Here is a 17,925-nt window from a genome sequence, read left to right as displayed (position 1 = left end):
AAGAACAAGAAGAGCAGGACAGCACGGGTTACAAGCAACCGAATTTATTCTTGGGTGCTATCTTAATATCTGATACCTCATTGTACCCCCACTGTGTTAGCATTGGGATATGATGCTATGATGGTTCAAGTCCGGCCCTTAATGAGATGACTGAGCCAGAAGACCGACCCTAATTATACCCGCGGCGAGGGTGACATGTAGTGCACCAACGTCTGTTGGGGCACCTGTCCTGGGTCATCACCTCGGACACAACGACCTGACCTGTTGTGTGGCCGGTGCCGTCCGGAAAGGCGCATGGTTCAAAGCCGATTTCTATGGTTTGCTTGACTCTCCCACACCGGTACTTTCGGACCTCGAGTTTAATATCACACATAGTGTTGTTGCTTGTTTAAATAGGTCTCCAAGTGTCTTGTCGTAATTACCTATGAATGCCACAGAAACTTGGGGCTTACGTAGCGATATATATTTAATTCCTTTAAATGATGGCCGTGAATTCTGTGGATAGTCTGTCGGTCGTTCACGCCCTTTTGTCAATGAGACCGCCGAAAGGCTCGGCCATTATTCACCGCAGCTAGCTAGCTATAACCTAAATGACCAACTCGGTTGCCTATATCGAGCGTGACCAACAGCGTGCTTGGACTCGCATCAGAGTCATAGAGAGCTCTAAAGAGAGCCGTGTCTAATTGCCGAGGCGCGTTGGTTGGTATCGGATTCACTCTTTTCGAACTCAAGATTGCAGCGGATGGCGCGGATAGCACACGCACGAGTGACTGGGCTCTCAAGGTCCTTGGGGAGCTTGTATTCCTCGAGAACAATTTTGCCAGCATCTTGTAGTTGCGTGCGGTGATCATTACTCCAGACTGGGATCGAGGCTTGGAGACGGGAATCGATGGCACGACAAAGACAAGAGAGAGATGCAATGCGATTCCAAGTTTAATAGGAAGTGAGTGGCCCTTTGGTTGCCAATACAAGGGAGCATGAAGCCGAAAGAGAGAAATGAGGTGGTTGCGGCCGCCGCGGGTGATGCTGCGGTTTTGACGTTATGTAGTGCCACCAACAATGGAGTTACATGGGCCCAGGGGCGACTACTGGCCATTTAAGAGGCCGAAAACAAGAGCGGAAAGACATCAGGAAAGCAAACAGTGCTCAGGCCAATTGTACGGGGTAGAAGCATGATCATCGACTGATAGAGGCGGCCGTGAGGAGAAGTCAATTATGCCCTCGAGGGATGATTGATAACGATGAAGCAGAAGCGCGGGTGGCGCCATCGTATTTGAAGTTCTGGCAATGATGTTGAGATTCATTGTTGATGAAATCACGCAGGCCTGATCTCTTCATGGGTATCCCTGTCACGAGCCTGCAAAATCATGAGGAGACGGGACTAAAGCCATCAAACGGAAATATCGGTGTAAATCTGCTTCTAGCGAAAAAGAATAAAAAAATTGGTCCTTCCGGTAACCGATCACTTTAAGACTAGAAAGAGCCCTCCCGTTCTCCTCGCAGGAACCTCACATCTGGTGGACATTGCTGCTCTTTGTCCATCTCCTGAAAGTCTTGCCATAGAAGTAAAAGACAGCTCCCAAGCCACACCATAGAACCGTGAGTGCCATGTTAGTCATGAATGCGGGCATGAACCTGCACAACCTGTTAGCTTTGATCATTGTTCAGCGAGTACAAGTGTTGCCTTACCCCGCCTCGATTGTCCATGGAGTGATGAATCTACCCATTCCATAGCCCCAGAGACTCTTGTTTACAGTTATAGCAACAAAGAGTGACCCTGTGACTGGCTTATAGCAGTCCACTGCGTAGGTACTGGCAATACTGGGCAGGGCCGCAACTTGTATGCCCGCCGACGAGTAGCCCAGTACAACAATGACTGGCCACGGCCACTGCTTCTCATATCCAATGGATGTGATGATATTGCCAAAGATCATAATAATCACGTAGGGAATCATGGCCGGCAAGCGCATCTCGGGTTCACGAATACCGCCGTTCCTGGTGGTTGCTTTTGCGGATACCCAGTCGCTGAATGGTCCCGCGGTGACCAGGCCAATCAAAGCGCCGACAAGAATAGCAAAATTGAGGAATCCTGTCTCTTGTTAGTCGTTGCCCCAATGCCTAGAGCTTGGTGAGTTTTGAAGCATACCTATGGACTGGGAGCTCATGTTGTATGGAGGAGCGGCAAAGACCTGGGACTGGGTGAGGTTGAGGATCAGGAAGTTGCTGCAACTCCAGCTGACAACAAAAGAAGCAAAAAGGACAATGGGGTACACGAAAAGTCTCCACGGAGTCCAGAGGTCGAGCAGAATACTTCGCAGGGGTGATGAGTTGGGCTGGAACAACAACCATTGCTGCTTCGACGGCCTCCCCTTACCCAGACTCGGATCTAACACAGATTCCACATGAGACTGGTCAGGTACACTCGTGGACTTTTCAATATCGCCTTCAGGGGCCGAATGCTTGCCGTCTTGAGTAGGAACTGCCACCCGTACATCGGTGTCTAGCTCAGCCTCGATCGAATCGATGCGATCCCACTTGGTTTCGGGGAACCCAAAGATGCCAAGGATGATTGAGAGTCCAGTGACGGCGACATTTAGCCACCAGAAGTTTTGCCAGCCTGTACGGTCTGCCATGGGGCCGGCAATGATCGGTGCCACCATGAGAGACCCCATATAAACAACCCAGTACAGCGCGTTCCATGTTCCTCGATCGTGAAGGAAAAAGATGTCGGCGATAACAGCAGGTTGGAGGATCTCGGAAGGACCTGCTCCGATTCCGTTGAGCCTGTGGGAAGCTGCTGTCAGCATTCATCTGGAAATATGTCCTTGGGGGTACCCTTACACGCAAGCTACCATAAACGTCCCGTATGTTGAAGCCTTTGCTCGGATTATGTGACAAGCCATGCAAATAAGTTGGGATGCAAGATATACGGGTCGACGACCGAAAGAAGTAGAAATAGGAGCCCTATTCCTTCATTAGTAACTTATCGTCGTAATGGGCATCGTCATAGAACCAACCAGAAGAAGTTGCTGAATCCAAGGATCAAGATGGTGACACCTGTGAATTGGATGACATCTTCGAGATTGCTGTTATAATCTCTGATCAGGTCAGGAAACATCGGAGCCAAAGCTAGTGGAGCAAATCCCTGCGTGAAAGTCATGGTCGATACAGAAACAATTGCAGAGAACTTCCACAGAGGCTTCCAGTTGAGAGGGTCATGGGGATCCTGAGACGGCTGTGGAACGAGAACTTGATTGGTCTGCTCCGTCTTAACAAATCGGTGTTTGCCGATGTCTGTCATAATCTCGGTTCCCGGAAGAACCTCAATCTGTAGTTCATCTTGAACGTTTTCACGTTCCTGCTGTCGTTAGGGTAGAGATTAGTCCTTGGGGATTCTCGCAAAGAACAACCATTCACTAACCGCTTGACTCTGCATCTTGATTAAATCGAGCAAGGAGATTTCAGCTTAGTGGCAAGTCAAATTGTCAACTTCTGTTACTACGACTACTGGCATGAAACGCAAATGCCATTGATTTATCTACAGGCTCATCCTATCGTCTGCTTACCATGTCTTCATGTCGTAAAAGCACCCCGAGGCTAACATGATGCCTCGGATGACTAGAATCAGTCAAGAGGCTTCTTACTATGTCGATAGCGGGGAAACTTCAAGCTATTTGAGTTTCGGTACAGCCTGTCGGCAAGTAGGTCGGCGGTTTGGGGCACATGTTTGTAAAGAAGCTGTCATCAGGGGAAATGCCTGACCAGGATTGCTGTGTCTGGGGTTGCGGGGTAATAGAGTTTCTCAGCGTCGGCAGATTATGTCTTTATGGTCTAAACCTGATGATTACGGGCTAGTGTGCCCGAAAATTATTGGTCTGGCTCGGGCTGGCCTCGAATTTGAGTCGTCGTCAGCCAACCGAGTTGCTTATATCTGATTAGCAATCTTCGGCTGAATGATGGGGATGGGCAGCAAAGGGGATTCAGTTCATGGATTCGGTTAAGTCCACACTGCTGCCGAGTGAGCCTGAACAAATGCCGAGATAAGCGATGGATTTTGACGAGCCATGATTTTGTTGAAGTCTTTGTCTTGTCAACAAGGTCAGAGAGACCGGCCACAACAGCCACCAAAGAACGTCGGCTTCCAAACGACGGCGGAAATGCCTGCATCGTCCACGATTCCATATCGCGAGGAGCATGGAGGACATTTTGCGACTCATGATCAGCTTGCTCCCTGAGGTTATTTCCAGTCTTACTCTGCGTCTCTGGCCGCCTCACAACGCTGGGATGCTTCTCAGGCAGCAGTTGGGCATCCCAAAGCGATGTTTCTCCTCGCGGGGCCTCCAATAGAGGCTCAGCCAATGGCATTAATGCTGTAGCGGCTGATCAATACCCAATCTGCCACCTTAGCTCGGCCAAATCACTGTGCATCTAGTTCCGTGCCCATTTGAACACCCCTCGGTTTACTCTCACACTTGTAGTAAGAATACCTAGCGCAACCGCGAACCAATGCTACTGTCATCAACGCTTGAGGCGAAGAGCTGTGAGCGTTAATTGCTGTTCGATGCGAAATGGATGCGAAATGTGACAAGATGAGCTTGGCTATTCACCTATCAGTGCACAGGCGACAGAGGTGACATCTGCAAGGTATAGTCGTCTAGATGAGACAAGTTGAACTGGTTCACATCAGGGAGAGTCGATGAGTTTTCAAGATCTTGAGACTAACAACCTTCCCCGTCCCTCTGGCGTCTTGCTACGTTGATATTCTTCTTTGTAGAGCCTAAACCTCAAGCCCAAGGGCTAATTAAACTGGTTGATCCACGCCAGATATTCACTTTCAATCGCCACATTGCTAGATCATGTGAATCTAAAACCTTCAATTGGTAACGATCATATTCTCTACGTAAGTTTCTCTTTTCATTCGGGGTGGCATGTTTCGTGGATGAGATATTCCATTCAAGAACGTAGAGAGAGGTCGCCAAAACTAGTTTGAGGCATGAACTGGATGTTGAAAATTTAACGGTCATCGTGTGTGTGTGTTAAATTTATGGTCCTACAGGGTAGTCCTGCCGACCCCCTCTTTTTAGGCGTCAAAGGACGCGCTAGGTCACCAGACGCGACGCGTCGTAGCCACGGGGGCTCAGCGCGCTTCTGGTTTCTCTCGCCCGCTTCCTCCATCCTGCACCCATTCCTACTAGCTTTTCAGCAGCGTAAGCCGCGGGCGAGCTTGTGAGTGTAGGGTAGCATAGGTGAGGAGGCATCGGCAGGGCAGAGACAGAAGACAGAGGGTATTCGAGGGCGAGCCCAGTGACTGAATCTGAATATGATTTCCCCCTTGTTCACAGGGAATTTAGACGAAATCTGACCAACGAAACACTGAATTGCCCCGAGCATCGCCCGTAAGCTGACATATTCTCTACTTTTGTGAATTATTGATAACTCTTACAATTAAGTACCAGTTGTATTACATCCAGGCCACTCCTTGGGCTGGCTAGTAAGTAGGCCAAAAAGCATTTGCATGGGTGATTACTACGTCTCTATCCATGGTCTGTGTTTTGATACCAGCGAAGCACTTGGAGGGATGACGCCTTCACTCAACAGAACGATGCCCAAGTCAACAAACAAACACTGGTCTCCAATCATGGGCTCACTTTACACTATGGCCACTGCAACAGGTTCCATAATGAGTCCCAGAGCCATCGCTTCTATGCAGTATGGCACAGATGACGAATCAGACTGACAACGAAGTGCATGCCAAGTGCATCCTTCGTATTCGCTAAGATGTGAGGCCCGAGTTTGACTGGGCTGGCAGAGAGCCTGACACTTTTTCAAGCCTCTAGCGCTTACGCTGAGGTCTTGCAGAAGGGTGGCTGCATTTATTGGATAGGGCCAAGCATACTTATATGCACATATGCCTTACTCACCAGACATTGTTTCACACTTTGTCCCCCCAAAATCGACAATCACTTTTTCCAACCTTAGTTCTACGTGATCAACCCCTTCGCAATAGCACAGCAGGTGCCGTCGATGCTCTCGACCTTTGCCGTTTGCCAACTCATTGAGTCTTCCCAGCCTGGTGTCTCGGCTTGTTGCCAGGCATGGACCACTACTTGAGCGTATCCCCGCCCGCATCAAGAGACGACTGAACAAACATGGTACAACGGCTACGGACGAAGGAAATGCGGTAAGGAATCGCTCAATGTCTGGTTTTGCATGACTGCTTGCTTACAATTTTATCAGCCGGATTCCGTTGATGGGCATCGTGCGCCGACGAACCAAGTCCAGGGAGCGTTGACAGGCCAACTGACGTCCGAATCCTCAAACCAACCAACGCCTGAGTTGACGGAGGAGGTGCTTGAACAGTCTGAGTCTGGTTCTCAAGGCCAAAATGCTTCAAACCCTCTTGCCGTTGCTTCAACCGATGCAAATGTACAGTCTTCAAACCCAGCCCCCGAGAGCTCCGATGCTAGCTCGAGGCGCAGTCTATGGCAACAGGCGTACGACAAACTGTGTACAGAAGAGGACTTTGGGAGTAAACGGCTCCATTATGAGAGATACGTCCTGGCCCACGCGAATGTTTCTGCGAGCGGTACGTTGGTAGAAATATCAAGCTGGTCCAACAAGCTAACAAGATAGCCGGGACAGGAATCGAACAAACACCACCTACCTCATACCTCGAAGAACCCAAAACCAATCAGAGGCTAATTCAGGAATAGGTCAGGAAAGAGCTTGACAACCTTTCAGAGCAACGAGTCGTCATTGTCAGGCAAGGGAAACAAGTTATTGTCCGAGACAAGATTTACGGAGTCATCAAGTTCATTGTCAAGTACAAAGACCTTGTCAAAGCTGGCGTGTCCGCGGATCCGACGGCTGCTTTGGCCTGGGGTGGTGCTATGGCGATAATACCAGTATGCCATGTCGCTCATCAAGCTTGGACCGCCCTGCTAATCGTTGTCTAGTTTCTCCAAAACGTGTTCCAGCAAGACGAAGATGCAGCCACCGGGTTCGAGGATATTGGCTTCCTTATCCTGCAGAGCAACGTGGTTGAGCACAGACTGAACGAGCTGGACCAAAGTGAGCAGTGCGTATCCTCTTCCCAGTCTACAGAAATACAGCACTTACCGCGTATCAGACACGACCCAGCGACCTCCTCTCTTATAGAAAGAATGGAGCAGGAGATTGTCAAGCTTTATGCAACCGCTCTTCGTTACCAGATCAGACTTCTGGTGCACTATCAGCATGGTTCCCTTGTCCGTACTGGCCGTGATGCCGTGCAAGCAGACGCCTGGAATGAAATGTTGAAAGATGCACAAAACGCCAATGCAAAGATCGCGGGCGGCTTCACAACCCTTGGAAGCGACATGACCTTGTCCGAACTTCCGGCCATTTCAGAGGGTGTCAGGGCTCTTCGTGAGCAGATAACGGTACTGATTCTCCCGTGAACTTTGTAGGGAAGCCTACTAAACTCGAGTAGGAAAGCGCAGACGATACCCGTCTTGACAAGCTAACATGCGTTGGTGCCGCCCTCTTCGACTCTCGAGAGGTAGAAGAACATGGTGGTTGCCTCGAGGGCACCCAGATCGAGACCCTGAATACCATTCAAAGCTGGGTAGAAGATCCAGATGCCCCCTTCGTATTCTGGCTTCATGGTTTGGCCGGTACTGGCAAGTCCAGTATCGCCCTCACCGTTGCTCAACGCCTTCACCAGCGGAAGCCTTTTGCCACTTCAGAACCTCCGCATTCATCTCTCTTGCTTGGAGCCAGTTGGTTCTTCAACAATAACGATAAGAGCCGAAGCTCAGGGACGAATCTTGTTACTACTGTCGCGCGATGTTTGGCATCTGGTGTACCCAGACTCAGAAGTCACATTTCGAAGGCGATCCAAGACAATCTCAATGTCGACAACAAGTCACCTAGTGAGCAGCTTCACTTGCTCGTCCGCGATCCTCTCTTGTCCCTTGACGAGGAGTTGTTTTCGCCCACCCGGTTCCTCATCGTCATAGATGCTCTTGATGAGTGTTCAAACGCCAGAGACATTCTTCAACTTCTTCAGAACCTCAACCTCGAAAAAACAAAAGTCCAAATCCGGATCCTGGTCACTAGCCGAAAGGAGACCTACATCTCCAAGTCTTTCGAGACAATTCTTCAAGGCCTCTATCGTTCGGCCCATCTCGAAAAGATTGGGAGTCAGAGCCATGTCAATGATGGTCATGGCGTATACGCTGTAGAGGAAGCCGAGGTGATCGGCATTGATGACATTTCCAAGTTTCTCAAACACACGTTGTCAGGAATTGCCAATACTCAAGAATGGCCCAAAGACTGGTTAAACACCGACAAAATTGAGAGGCTGAGGAAGATGGCAGGGGGTGTATTCCTGTGTGCTTCTGTGGCCTGTCGATTCCTTGACCATGAGCTGGACGAAGAAGATCTCGACGGTCGACTGCAGCTTATTCTGGATGGCGACGATGAGTTCAGAGAGACTGATGGGCACCAAGTCCACGTTTTCAAGAAGATTCTGGAGTACCATCACGTCGGACGAGATGGCAAAAGGGTGAAGAGAGAGACAGAAGGCAGCAGACGAGATCAGGTTGATTCTAGGAACCATCGCCGTTCTGCTCAGGCCGGTATCAATGGCTTCACTGGGTCACTTCATCTCGAAGGGAGAAAAGGACCTCAAACAGCAAGTTGCCGCATTCGGTGCCGTGGTCAACATTCCCGAGCAGGACAACGGGTCGTTGACCCTGATTCATCTCTCTTTCAGCGAGTTCCTTCTGAGCGAGCAGTGCCCGTCTGAGTTCCGGGTATCTCCAGAAGAGGTCCATGAAATGATGTTGGGAAAGTGCATCGACTTGATGAAGGATGGTCTTTGCCAGGACATGTGCGACCTTCAACATCCGGGCGGTCTCGTCGAAGAGCTGGCGCCCGTGGTTGTCAACAACCGCATTCCGCAGCACTTGCAGTACTCTTGTCATCACTGGATTGATCATCTGGAGAATATATCTGAGAAGAGCCGAAACAGCTTCTTGGGGGTTGATGGGATCATCTACCAGTTCCTGCGGGAGAAGCCCTTGGTTTGGCTGGAGGCACTCAGCCTGATGAGGCAGATGCATGTGGCGATCTTGGTGATGAATCGCCTCAAGGAAATGACTGAGGTATGTTCTTCCCCACAAACATAAACATACGGGAAAGGACTATTATTAACACTTGACATCGCAGGAAGCCGATTGTCCTGATCTCCATGCGTTTGTCGAAGACGCAAGGCCTTTCTTGCGCGAGAACCGTTGGATCATGGAAAGAGCTCCGATGCAAATTTACTTATCCGCACTTCTCTTCAGTCCTGTACGAAGCATCATACGCAGAGAGTTTTCGCAGTTTATCCCTCCATGGGTCAAAGTCGTGAGTCCATTGCGGCAGGTTTGGAACCCAGAGCTGTTGGTCTTGGAAGCCGACGCAGGGAACGTTCCAGGCATGGTTTTTTCCCCAGATAACACGGTGCTTGCGTCATGGTCGCATGATGCACCAATTAGCCTATGGGATGTTACTACAGGCATCGAAATGCAGAGAATCTTGGTCCACGACTCGATCAATTGCATCAAGTTTTCGAAAGATGGCAAGAGGCTTGCACTTGGAGGACGAAATGGATTCGTTGGTATTTGGGAGCTCGCCTCGAATAACACGAAAGAATACAAAGAAGTCCCAGGCTATTTTCATGTTGATGAAATTGCCATTACTCCAAATGGCGACATCATCGCAGCAGCGCTGTATAAAGAGGGTATTGGATTATGGTCGACTACAGACGCCTCTCAGACACGCGAGCTCAACCTCGAGGGGTGCGAGCCTCGCGCAGTACAATTCGCGCCAAATGGGCAAATCGTGGCCATCCTTGTCAATATAGAATGGAAGAAATTTTGCATCCGATTGTGGAACGTTGCCACGGATGAGTTGAAGGAGCTGCATGTCGGTACGGACCCTATCAGGAACGTCGTATTTTTGGATGAAGGAAAGACCTTGGCTTCAGCAATCGGCAGAACTGTTGTGCAGTGGGATACTGAAACATGGCGAGAATCATTCCGATTCTATCTGGCTCGTCAAGAGGAGTTGGCCGATATCGAGCGAGTTGTTTTCTCGCCAAATGATGCTCGATACGTTGCCATTCACCTGAAAGATGGGGCCGTCCGATTATGCCTTACGGCGACAGGAAAGGAGATTGGTTGCTTCAACATCAACAGCGACTCTGATCAATTGTCTCTTTCCCCAGATGACCGATACATGGCATCATTTACATACTCAAGGTGGAAGCGTCTGATTCATCTGTGGACTGTGACACTCGACATTGCTTCCGGGGACGTTGGTGACCAGCAATTGCCTTTGAAAAGCCGTCCTGTCTCTATCTATGACCTTCACTTTGTGCCTGGGACTGACCGTTTCCTACATGTTGATGGAGGAGAGGGGATGGAGATCTGGAACTGGCCCGCGGGCTGTGACCTGTCCACACGAGTTTTGCCACCGGAGCACTCGTTCTCCCCAGATGGCCGGTTTTTGGCGACCTGGAATGAACATCGAATTCAGTTCTGGGGCCCTACGATGGAGGGACAGCCATTCAAAGTATTCGAGATGCCAATGAAGAACAACATCTCGAAGGATGTCGTTTTTTCGGCAGACGCCGAGTTGGTTGCAATGGTTGGTTCGTTCCAAACCTCGATTGTCAGGACAAGCACATGGCAGAGTCTCTCTCTTTTTCAAGGGGAGGTCTCTGGGCTCGTTTTCTCATCTGTCAAGGACCGGGTGGCTTGGTATTCCAGGAGCAGCAAAACCGTTCACGTATGGGATATTTCCAAAGGGGCCCATCTTTTCCAGGAGATAAAAGTCTGCTCCTTGATAGGCGATATCCTTTTGTCTCCGAATGGCGAGTTTCTGTCATACGTTTCCCGCTTGGACGAGCATCGTTGTTGGGTACATCTCGTCAAAGTGGCAACAGGACAAGAAAGATGCGCCTTCACAACCACACAGAAGTTTTTACAGGTAAAATTTGCTGCAAACAGTGAGTCGATTGCAGCCTTTGGATACTGCCAAGCCCAACATGCCTGGGAATATATCGTCCGAAGCACTTCTGATGGGGAAGTGATTGGGTCTCTGGAGATATATGATGTGGACTCTACCGTTGAATCTACAGCGGCCATCTCACCGACTCAAACTTTGGGACTCTACGCTGTATCCGGGCGTAGGAATCAGATGCAGTTCTGGAATCTGAAAGGGGAAAAGCTGCCGGCATTTGATTGCCTGTTGTCGACCTACAAACTTCGATTTTCAGACGATGGCGGCCTCATTGAGACTCGAGTCGGAAACCTACTTGTTCCTCGTTTGCCACTGGAAGACAAAGACTTGCCACTGTCAACACAACAAGAAGTACCTCACGAGTGCGTCCTTGCTCATGAAAGGTGGATTACTTGGGGTTGGGACAATATTCTTTGGCTCCCTCTGGACTATGAGACTGAGAACTTGACGATAAAGGGTGGAAGGGTTGCTTTTAGCACAGACAAGCATGGCGTTGTTTTCATGGAACTTGATCTTGACAAGTTATTTATCAGAGAGCGATGGACGAAGTTAAGGTTAGAGGAATGACAGAGGCAGGCGATAGAAGTGATTGTTTCAATCAGTGGTACCTTCAGCATTAGGGTGTGCACTTACTTATAAGTGATGGCCGCGGGCTTTCCTAAAATTTCCCTTGCCTTGGACATACCCGTTCAATTTGCTTAAGTGGGTGTAATGATGCCACTTCGAGCTATCTTTTATGATCTGACCTGAGCCCGCTGTAATGATATTCTCAAGCACATGGGAGAGCGTCTGCTCCTGGCGACAGCTTGTAGTCCCCGCTGACTTTCTTCCGCAGTGGTTGACCTTGACAGTGGTTGATAATGTGTTCTTTGTTATAGCTGAAGCCCGGCTCTCGATGGGATAACTGAGCCAGAAGAGCGTACCACAGGTTGGAAAGGAGAATAAATCTACCAAATATATTTGAGTTATTGACTCTTAATAGAAGATATCCAAGGAACCTTCCCTAAAAAGTGTTCTGATGTTGAGATATAGTTAAGGATCAGTCCTTTGCTAATTCTTGGAGAAATATTTTTACCCGTCAGATACCGCTGAACATAACCAATCGAATACAAGTATCTCCCTAGAAGATAATCCGTTCGAGTCTCCCAAGTTGATAGCCGCGTTGCGCTAGCAGAGCGCAAGAAATCCGCCTCGAGCGGTTCATGTCTCTCAGCATAGTATTCATCAAAGGCGGCCTGAAGAGATGCTGCATCTGGCTTGGCCTCTACGCATATCAGGGCCTGTAATCTGTTACACAACGAGACCACATCCTGGATTCCATTGTTAAAGCCCAGGCCGGAGTTCGGGGTAAACTTGTGCCACGCGTCACCGACAAGCACGATGCGGCCGTTCCAACTAACGTTCTTGGCAATCCCCTCTTCCAGATCAGTCATGCCGACGATGGCAGACGGATCTTCGAGTGTATCTTTCACCGTCAGCTTTTCATTGAGGGGCCAATGTGCAAAGCTCTCCCCAAAGGAGCGGAGAGCCTTTTCGTCGTAGAAGGGCCTATCGTTGGATGGCTGGACAAGTTTCTCGTACAGGAATATCCAGCCTTTGTCGCGGCCCGTCAGATACATGATACTGCGGTCCTGGCCCTGTGTTTCGTAACTATCCCCTGGCTCCGAGGGGCGACTGAAAGATGCCCAAAGGCACTTGTAGGTTGATGTGAAAGGGGACTCGGGATCCCAGGTGGAAGTGAGAGACGGGCCGGCTTGGAGTGCACAGCGGCGCATTATCGACCGAGTTTTGGAATGAGCACCGTCTGCACCAATGACAATAGACCCCGAGTAGACACTCCCATCTGTACAAGTGACATCCGTTCCCGTTGAGGTTACGACAATGTCGACAAGCTTTTTACCCGGAAGATAACGAGTTTTCGCAGCATCGGGCAGGTTATCATAGAGAACTTTGATCAGGTGGGCACGGTGAAATGCTACAAGAGAGCTACCGTGACTATTACAAACGTTAGTAAGTGGAGGCTGTGGCAAGATCCTTGGGGGCTATATCTTGGACGGGGAAACGAAAACTGGCTTCAGCATCCGGATTTCTTTCTTGGTTCCTCTTAACACTCGGAGTTTGTCTCTGATATAAGGCTGGCCAGTAATGGATGGAATATAGAAGTTACGTACCTTTCCTGCAAAAGACTCAAAGCATAGGAGCGCTTGAATTTGTGCTTCCGCTGGTCAAATCCTTGCGAATGATGCAGGAGGGGAGCGCCAATTTCTTCAAGATGTTTCCATAGACCGAGTTGGTGGAAGACTCTCAAGTTGTGCGGACTGACAATAAGACTAGCGCCAACATCCTCATAGATGTTATTTCGCTGCTCAAGAACGATGAAGTCGACGCCGGCGTGGTGAAGGGCGTGCGCCGCAACTATGCCAACGGGTCCGCCACCGACGATGATCACTCTGAAAGAGTTTGTCGGCATAGTGTGACGGTGTAAATTTGGAAGAAACGAAAGATGATCTAAAAAATCCTTCTTGGTTTGGCCGGTCGGACTGTAGTGGCATTCCATGTTGCCCACGAGGATGCTTGCTTGTATTTAAGCATGGAACATCGTGCGTCGTAAGGCCTGAACGAAAAGCGGTATCACGCCATCTGCCTAGTAAAAGACGAATCTCGGGGAAGCTGGCTAAGCCGACATGTCAAGTTTGCCGTGCCCGCAATTACTGGATGGACTCTAGCCACGAGCATTGTGTAATCTGACTGCACCCGCCTCACAAAGTGCCAGTTGAGTGATGCATCATGGCTGTGGCTTGTCACTGGAATTTTGGGGCATGAAAGACAGACCTAGTTTCGTTAACATGAAGGTTTTGCAGGATTCTGGCCAGCCTAGCGATAATTCTAGAATCGGAGAAGATTTCTGTATCTGTACGCTGTGACAGGCGGAAACTATGGCGACTTGGTGTTTACCAACCTACTCCTGAGGGTTCGACAATAGGCACAACTCGATGGAAAAATACCAAACTTCCAGTGCAATGCTATACACTCCCCAGATTATCCATGGTTCTCCAATCTACATCTAAGTAAATAGAAACGTCTATAACACCGATCTAATACCAATTGCCTCATTTGCCGCGATGGCATCTTCCAACGCCTGGTCGACCTGCTCAGGGCGGATTAGAACAAACAAAGACGACTGGGGAGATTTTGACCTTACATCGTGGTATAACATCCAGTTATTCTCTGGCTTTGAGACATTCTCGATACGGCCAACGATCTCTTCCTCCGCCGACGCAGCCTCGCGGGAGGTCTTCTCGTGGGAAGCGGCGATGTCATCCATGGTCTGGTAAAGAGCACCATAGTAGGGTGATCTCACGCTGTCAAAGAGCTTGAGAGCATCTTGCAAACTTCGAGTTGCGGATGCAGCCCAGTGGAGTGCTCCTGCAAGTGTATGAGCGTCTTCGAGAGCAAAAGCAGCGCCAGCACCGAAGGCACCGGATAAAGGATGCGACGCGTCTCCTATGAGAGCGATCGAGCCGTGCTTGATGACCGAATGCAATCGTGTCCCGCCAAAATAGTCAAACCGCTTGACATGGGTGACGAGGGAAAGCAGTTGCTGGACCGGCTCGCAGTATTCTTGCAACCTTTCAACAAATTTGGTCACGCTGACTTCTCTTCCCCAGGTTGAGCGGTCCCCGTCATCGGCCTCCCTGATTCTCCATGTGATTTCCCAGTCATGGTTATCCAGAGGAGTTGTGTAAACCCACTTCCCCTCAGCACCATACCAGAACACAGTCGCTTTAGAAAAGCCGTTTATCTGCTTGACGTCTGACGCTTTGACTACCGCTCTATAGGCAGTCATGCCTGTGTAGCTGACGGAATGGTCTGGAAAGGCGAAGCTTCTGACGGCCTGATAGTCAAGAGGAAGTAAGTAGTGTGGCTGTAGATGATGCTATATGATTCACTTACAGATCGGATACCGTCGGCACCGATTAGGAGGTCGACTTCGCTGGTTAAACCGTCGCTGAATATGAGGCGGAGCGTACCACAAGGTAAACGCTCGACGTTTGCCAACTTCGCTCCAGTTCGAATACGATTTTGATTTGCTTCCCTGAGCAATGCCTTCTGCAACTTGCCTCTATTCACCCTGCAGGGAGCTTGGTGAGGAGCAACGTGTGCTGGTGGATGCGTCTGTTTCACAATCACGCCGGATCGTCCGTCCCTGAAAGAGACATTAACATAGGTCATCTTTGAGGGAAGTGCTTGTCTCACCTATACTGATTGTCGTGACCATCCGAGGGCCTGAAAAAGTCGCCAGCTCGAAGATGCTTGGAAGCTTCGAGCTTCTCCAATAACCTCCAAGTGCTGCGCTGCAGCGTAATACCGGTCCCGATTTCGCTGATGGCTGGTTTCTGTTCGTAAAGATGCCAATCCACGAAGGGTAGTCTAGCCAGCTCAATGGCGGCCGCAAGGCCTGCGGGGCCCCCTCCGATAATGGCAACCCTGATGCCCTCCACCGGGCACTCTGAAGTCGACATGTTGGTGATCTGCTTGATCAGAGTCCAGGGATGTATTGCATCATTCACTAGTCACAAAATTGAGCCTCTGGCCTTCTGCCCCAGCTTCTTGGCTGAAAATCGGGAAGGTCGGGGCTATGACATGAACGCCTCGAGCTCTTTTATCCCTGCATTTAAACTCTTGGTCTAGCAATCACGCAAGAGTAACTGGGAAGACCGGGGCCGTGACATAAACGCTCCGAGCTCATTTATCTGCACATTTAGAGTCTTGGTCCCACGATCACGCAAGAGCGACATGGTCTAGCGCAAAAAACGCCAACTGAGAGCATCTGAAACGCAAGGATTTGGTGTCAAGTCGATTTGACCTCCAAGAGGAATGGCCTGACAGGCGCAATTGCTCAAATACAGTCTCTTCCCACTGTTCGCAATGAGTCAGTCCCAACTTGAGAACAGAGTTGATTGCTTTCACGCCAACAACTGTTAATTTCTACTTCCGCTATTGCTTAACGACATTTGACATGTCTCTATCTCTGAAAGAACACCGAGTTTCGACCAGTCCTCGAGGTGATAGTGATGGTTTCGATACTTCCGAGTCGACTGGCAAGGACATTCTTGAGTTCGATATCGAGGATGAGGTCCTGGCGCTGAAGACTCGCCTAGTGAACAATGTGAGCCTTCTCCCCTTGTTCCCGGGCTTAGCACTTACACCAAACAGGCAAACGACGAGCTCGGCTGGACTCCTTTCCACTGGAAGCTTTTCTTTCTCAACGGATTTGGCTATGCCGTGGACTCGCTGTTGACCATGGTACAGGGTGTTACCGGAGCACAGGCATTTCGGGAGCTCGCCACTGCGTCTTCTTACGTCAATGCAGGAGTCGTCGCGCAGAATGTCGGTCTCCTAGTGGGAGCACTGTTCTGGGGCTTCGGCGCCGACATTCTCGGAAGACGGCTGGCGTTCAACCTGACGCTCTGGATCACTTCTGTGGCCATGGTCGTGGCGGGCGCAGCGCCTAATTTTCCGTTTTTGGGTGCCTTTCTCGCATTGTCTACCTTCGGGTCCGGTGGAAACTTGATCCTTGATCCGACAGTCTTGCTTGAGTTTCTTCCAGGCGACAAGCAATGGGTTGTCACCGCCCTGGCCGGGTGGTGGGGTTTTGGGCAATCCATCACAGGATTTGTCGCCTGGGGCTTCATGAGTATGGCCATACCCTTGCTGCAGATTGGCACGAATGCTAACTCTCTTGGATAGCACAAAGTCGCTGGAACTGCTCCGACAGCGATGGCTGTGGGTGGTCTAACAATGCTGGTTGGCGATACACCATGTTTACCTGTGGCGCACTTGTTTTTGTTCTCTCGATACTCCGCGTCACGGTAGTTCGCCTCGTGGAGACGCCCAAGTTCCTCCTCACTGCTGGGCGAGATGCGGACTTGGTGAAGTACTACCAAGATCAGGCTCGCAAGTACAATAGGCCCTGCTCACTCACATTGGAGAAACTTGAATCATGCGGGCAGGTTCGCTTGACGCAAAGGGAAGGAAAGACATTTATCCTCAGCGATATCAGGGGACATGTGGAGGGCCTCTTTGTCTCGCGCAAGATAACTTTGAGCACCATTTTGATCTGGTTGTCCTGGGCCAACACCGGACTGGCTTATCCGTTGTTTTACGTGTTCTTGCCGTGAGTAAATCTCGCTCTCTTGCAAAGGGGACAATGCTAACCGAGTAACAGGGCGTATCTCTCAACTCGAGTGCCCGGTAAGCCTGTCTCGCAGTTCGAGACGTACCGAAATTTGACACTGACAACGATTTCTGGAATTCCCGGGTCCCTTATTGCCGGTTACCTCGTTTCGACAAGACTGGGACGCAAGTACACCATGTTCATTGGCGCCCTTGCCAGTATGGCTCTCTTTTTTGGCATCACTGGGATTAAGACTGATGCCCAGAATGTGGGAATATCATGTGCTATTTGTAAGTTGCTAACCTCTACTCGCGAAACATAAGTTGCTCATACTGAGTTTGCATTCTAGCTTGCGGCATAAATATCTACTATAGCACTTTGTATGCTTATACCGCCGAGGTCTTCCCCTCGGCACATCGCGCGACAGGGAGCGGGATCGCAGTGGCCTTCAATCGGCTCATGGGCATCGTGTCGGCCTTTGTGGCTTCATCTGGCAACACTGCTACGGCTGTGCCGCTTTACGTGTGTGCAGCTTTATTCGGTGGCTTGGCTTTGATCGCAGCTTTGTTCCCCTTCGAGCCGAATGGGCGCCGCAGCTCTTAATCCGTGCCTTTTTAGCAAGATATGGAGTATTTAGCTAGATAAAATAGAGTAGAAGGATGGTAGATAACAGAGATAAGAGTTTTCTAAATAAT

At 49.9% G+C, this 17,925-nt stretch overlaps 5 protein-coding genes across 5 annotated transcripts; 2 read left to right on the top strand and 3 right to left on the bottom strand.

The window, feature by feature from the left end:
* Positions 1-1,508: 1,508 nt before the first annotated feature.
* MRS44_017334 (uncharacterized protein) lies at positions 1,509-3,436 on the bottom strand (the record flags this gene model as incomplete). Its single annotated transcript, XM_046280374.2, has 6 exons — positions 1,509-1,635; positions 1,690-2,089; positions 2,147-2,784; positions 2,842-2,964; positions 3,018-3,358; positions 3,422-3,436. 6 exons carry the CDS (start codon positions 3,434-3,436, stop codon positions 1,509-1,511), a joined length of 1,644 nt encoding a protein of 547 aa, XP_046124992.2.
* Positions 3,437-5,638: 2,202 nt separating this feature from the next.
* Positions 5,639-11,619, top strand: MRS44_017333 (uncharacterized protein; the record flags this gene model as incomplete). Its single annotated transcript, XM_065617765.1, has 9 exons — positions 5,639-5,709; positions 6,016-6,181; positions 6,238-6,586; positions 6,742-6,905; positions 6,957-7,078; positions 7,130-7,421; positions 7,472-8,584; positions 8,658-9,149; positions 9,214-11,619. The coding sequence occupies 9 exons, from the start codon at positions 5,639-5,641 to the stop codon at positions 11,617-11,619; spliced, it is 5,175 nt and encodes a 1,724-aa protein (XP_065473837.1).
* Positions 11,620-11,821: 202 nt separating this feature from the next.
* MRS44_017332 (uncharacterized protein) lies at positions 11,822-13,522 on the bottom strand (the record flags this gene model as incomplete). Its single annotated transcript, XM_046271746.2, has 3 exons — positions 11,822-11,999; positions 12,139-13,047; positions 13,224-13,522. 3 exons carry the CDS (start codon positions 13,520-13,522, stop codon positions 11,822-11,824), a joined length of 1,386 nt encoding a protein of 461 aa, XP_046124995.2.
* Positions 13,523-14,134: 612 nt separating this feature from the next.
* Positions 14,135-15,575, bottom strand: MRS44_017331 (uncharacterized protein; the record flags this gene model as incomplete). The annotated part of the gene is made up of 3 exons (XM_046279103.2): positions 14,135-14,947; positions 15,007-15,259; positions 15,310-15,575. 3 exons carry the CDS (start codon positions 15,573-15,575, stop codon positions 14,135-14,137), a joined length of 1,332 nt encoding a protein of 443 aa, XP_046124996.2.
* A 497-nt stretch (positions 15,576-16,072) lies between these two features.
* MRS44_017330 (uncharacterized protein) lies at positions 16,073-17,833 on the top strand (the record flags this gene model as incomplete). The annotated part of the gene is made up of 5 exons (XM_065617764.1): positions 16,073-16,222; positions 16,270-16,750; positions 16,804-17,230; positions 17,282-17,520; positions 17,580-17,833. The coding sequence occupies 5 exons, from the start codon at positions 16,073-16,075 to the stop codon at positions 17,831-17,833; spliced, it is 1,551 nt and encodes a 516-aa protein (XP_065473836.1).
* Positions 17,834-17,925: the final 92 nt, after the last annotated feature.

Source organism: Fusarium solani (assembly GCF_023522795.1).
Source record: "Fusarium solani strain SB1 chromosome Unknown bctg00000013, whole genome shotgun sequence".
NCBI classification, from domain to species: domain Eukaryota; kingdom Fungi; phylum Ascomycota; class Sordariomycetes; order Hypocreales; family Nectriaceae; genus Fusarium; species Fusarium solani.
This window is presented reverse-complemented; position numbering and strand designations above follow the sequence as displayed.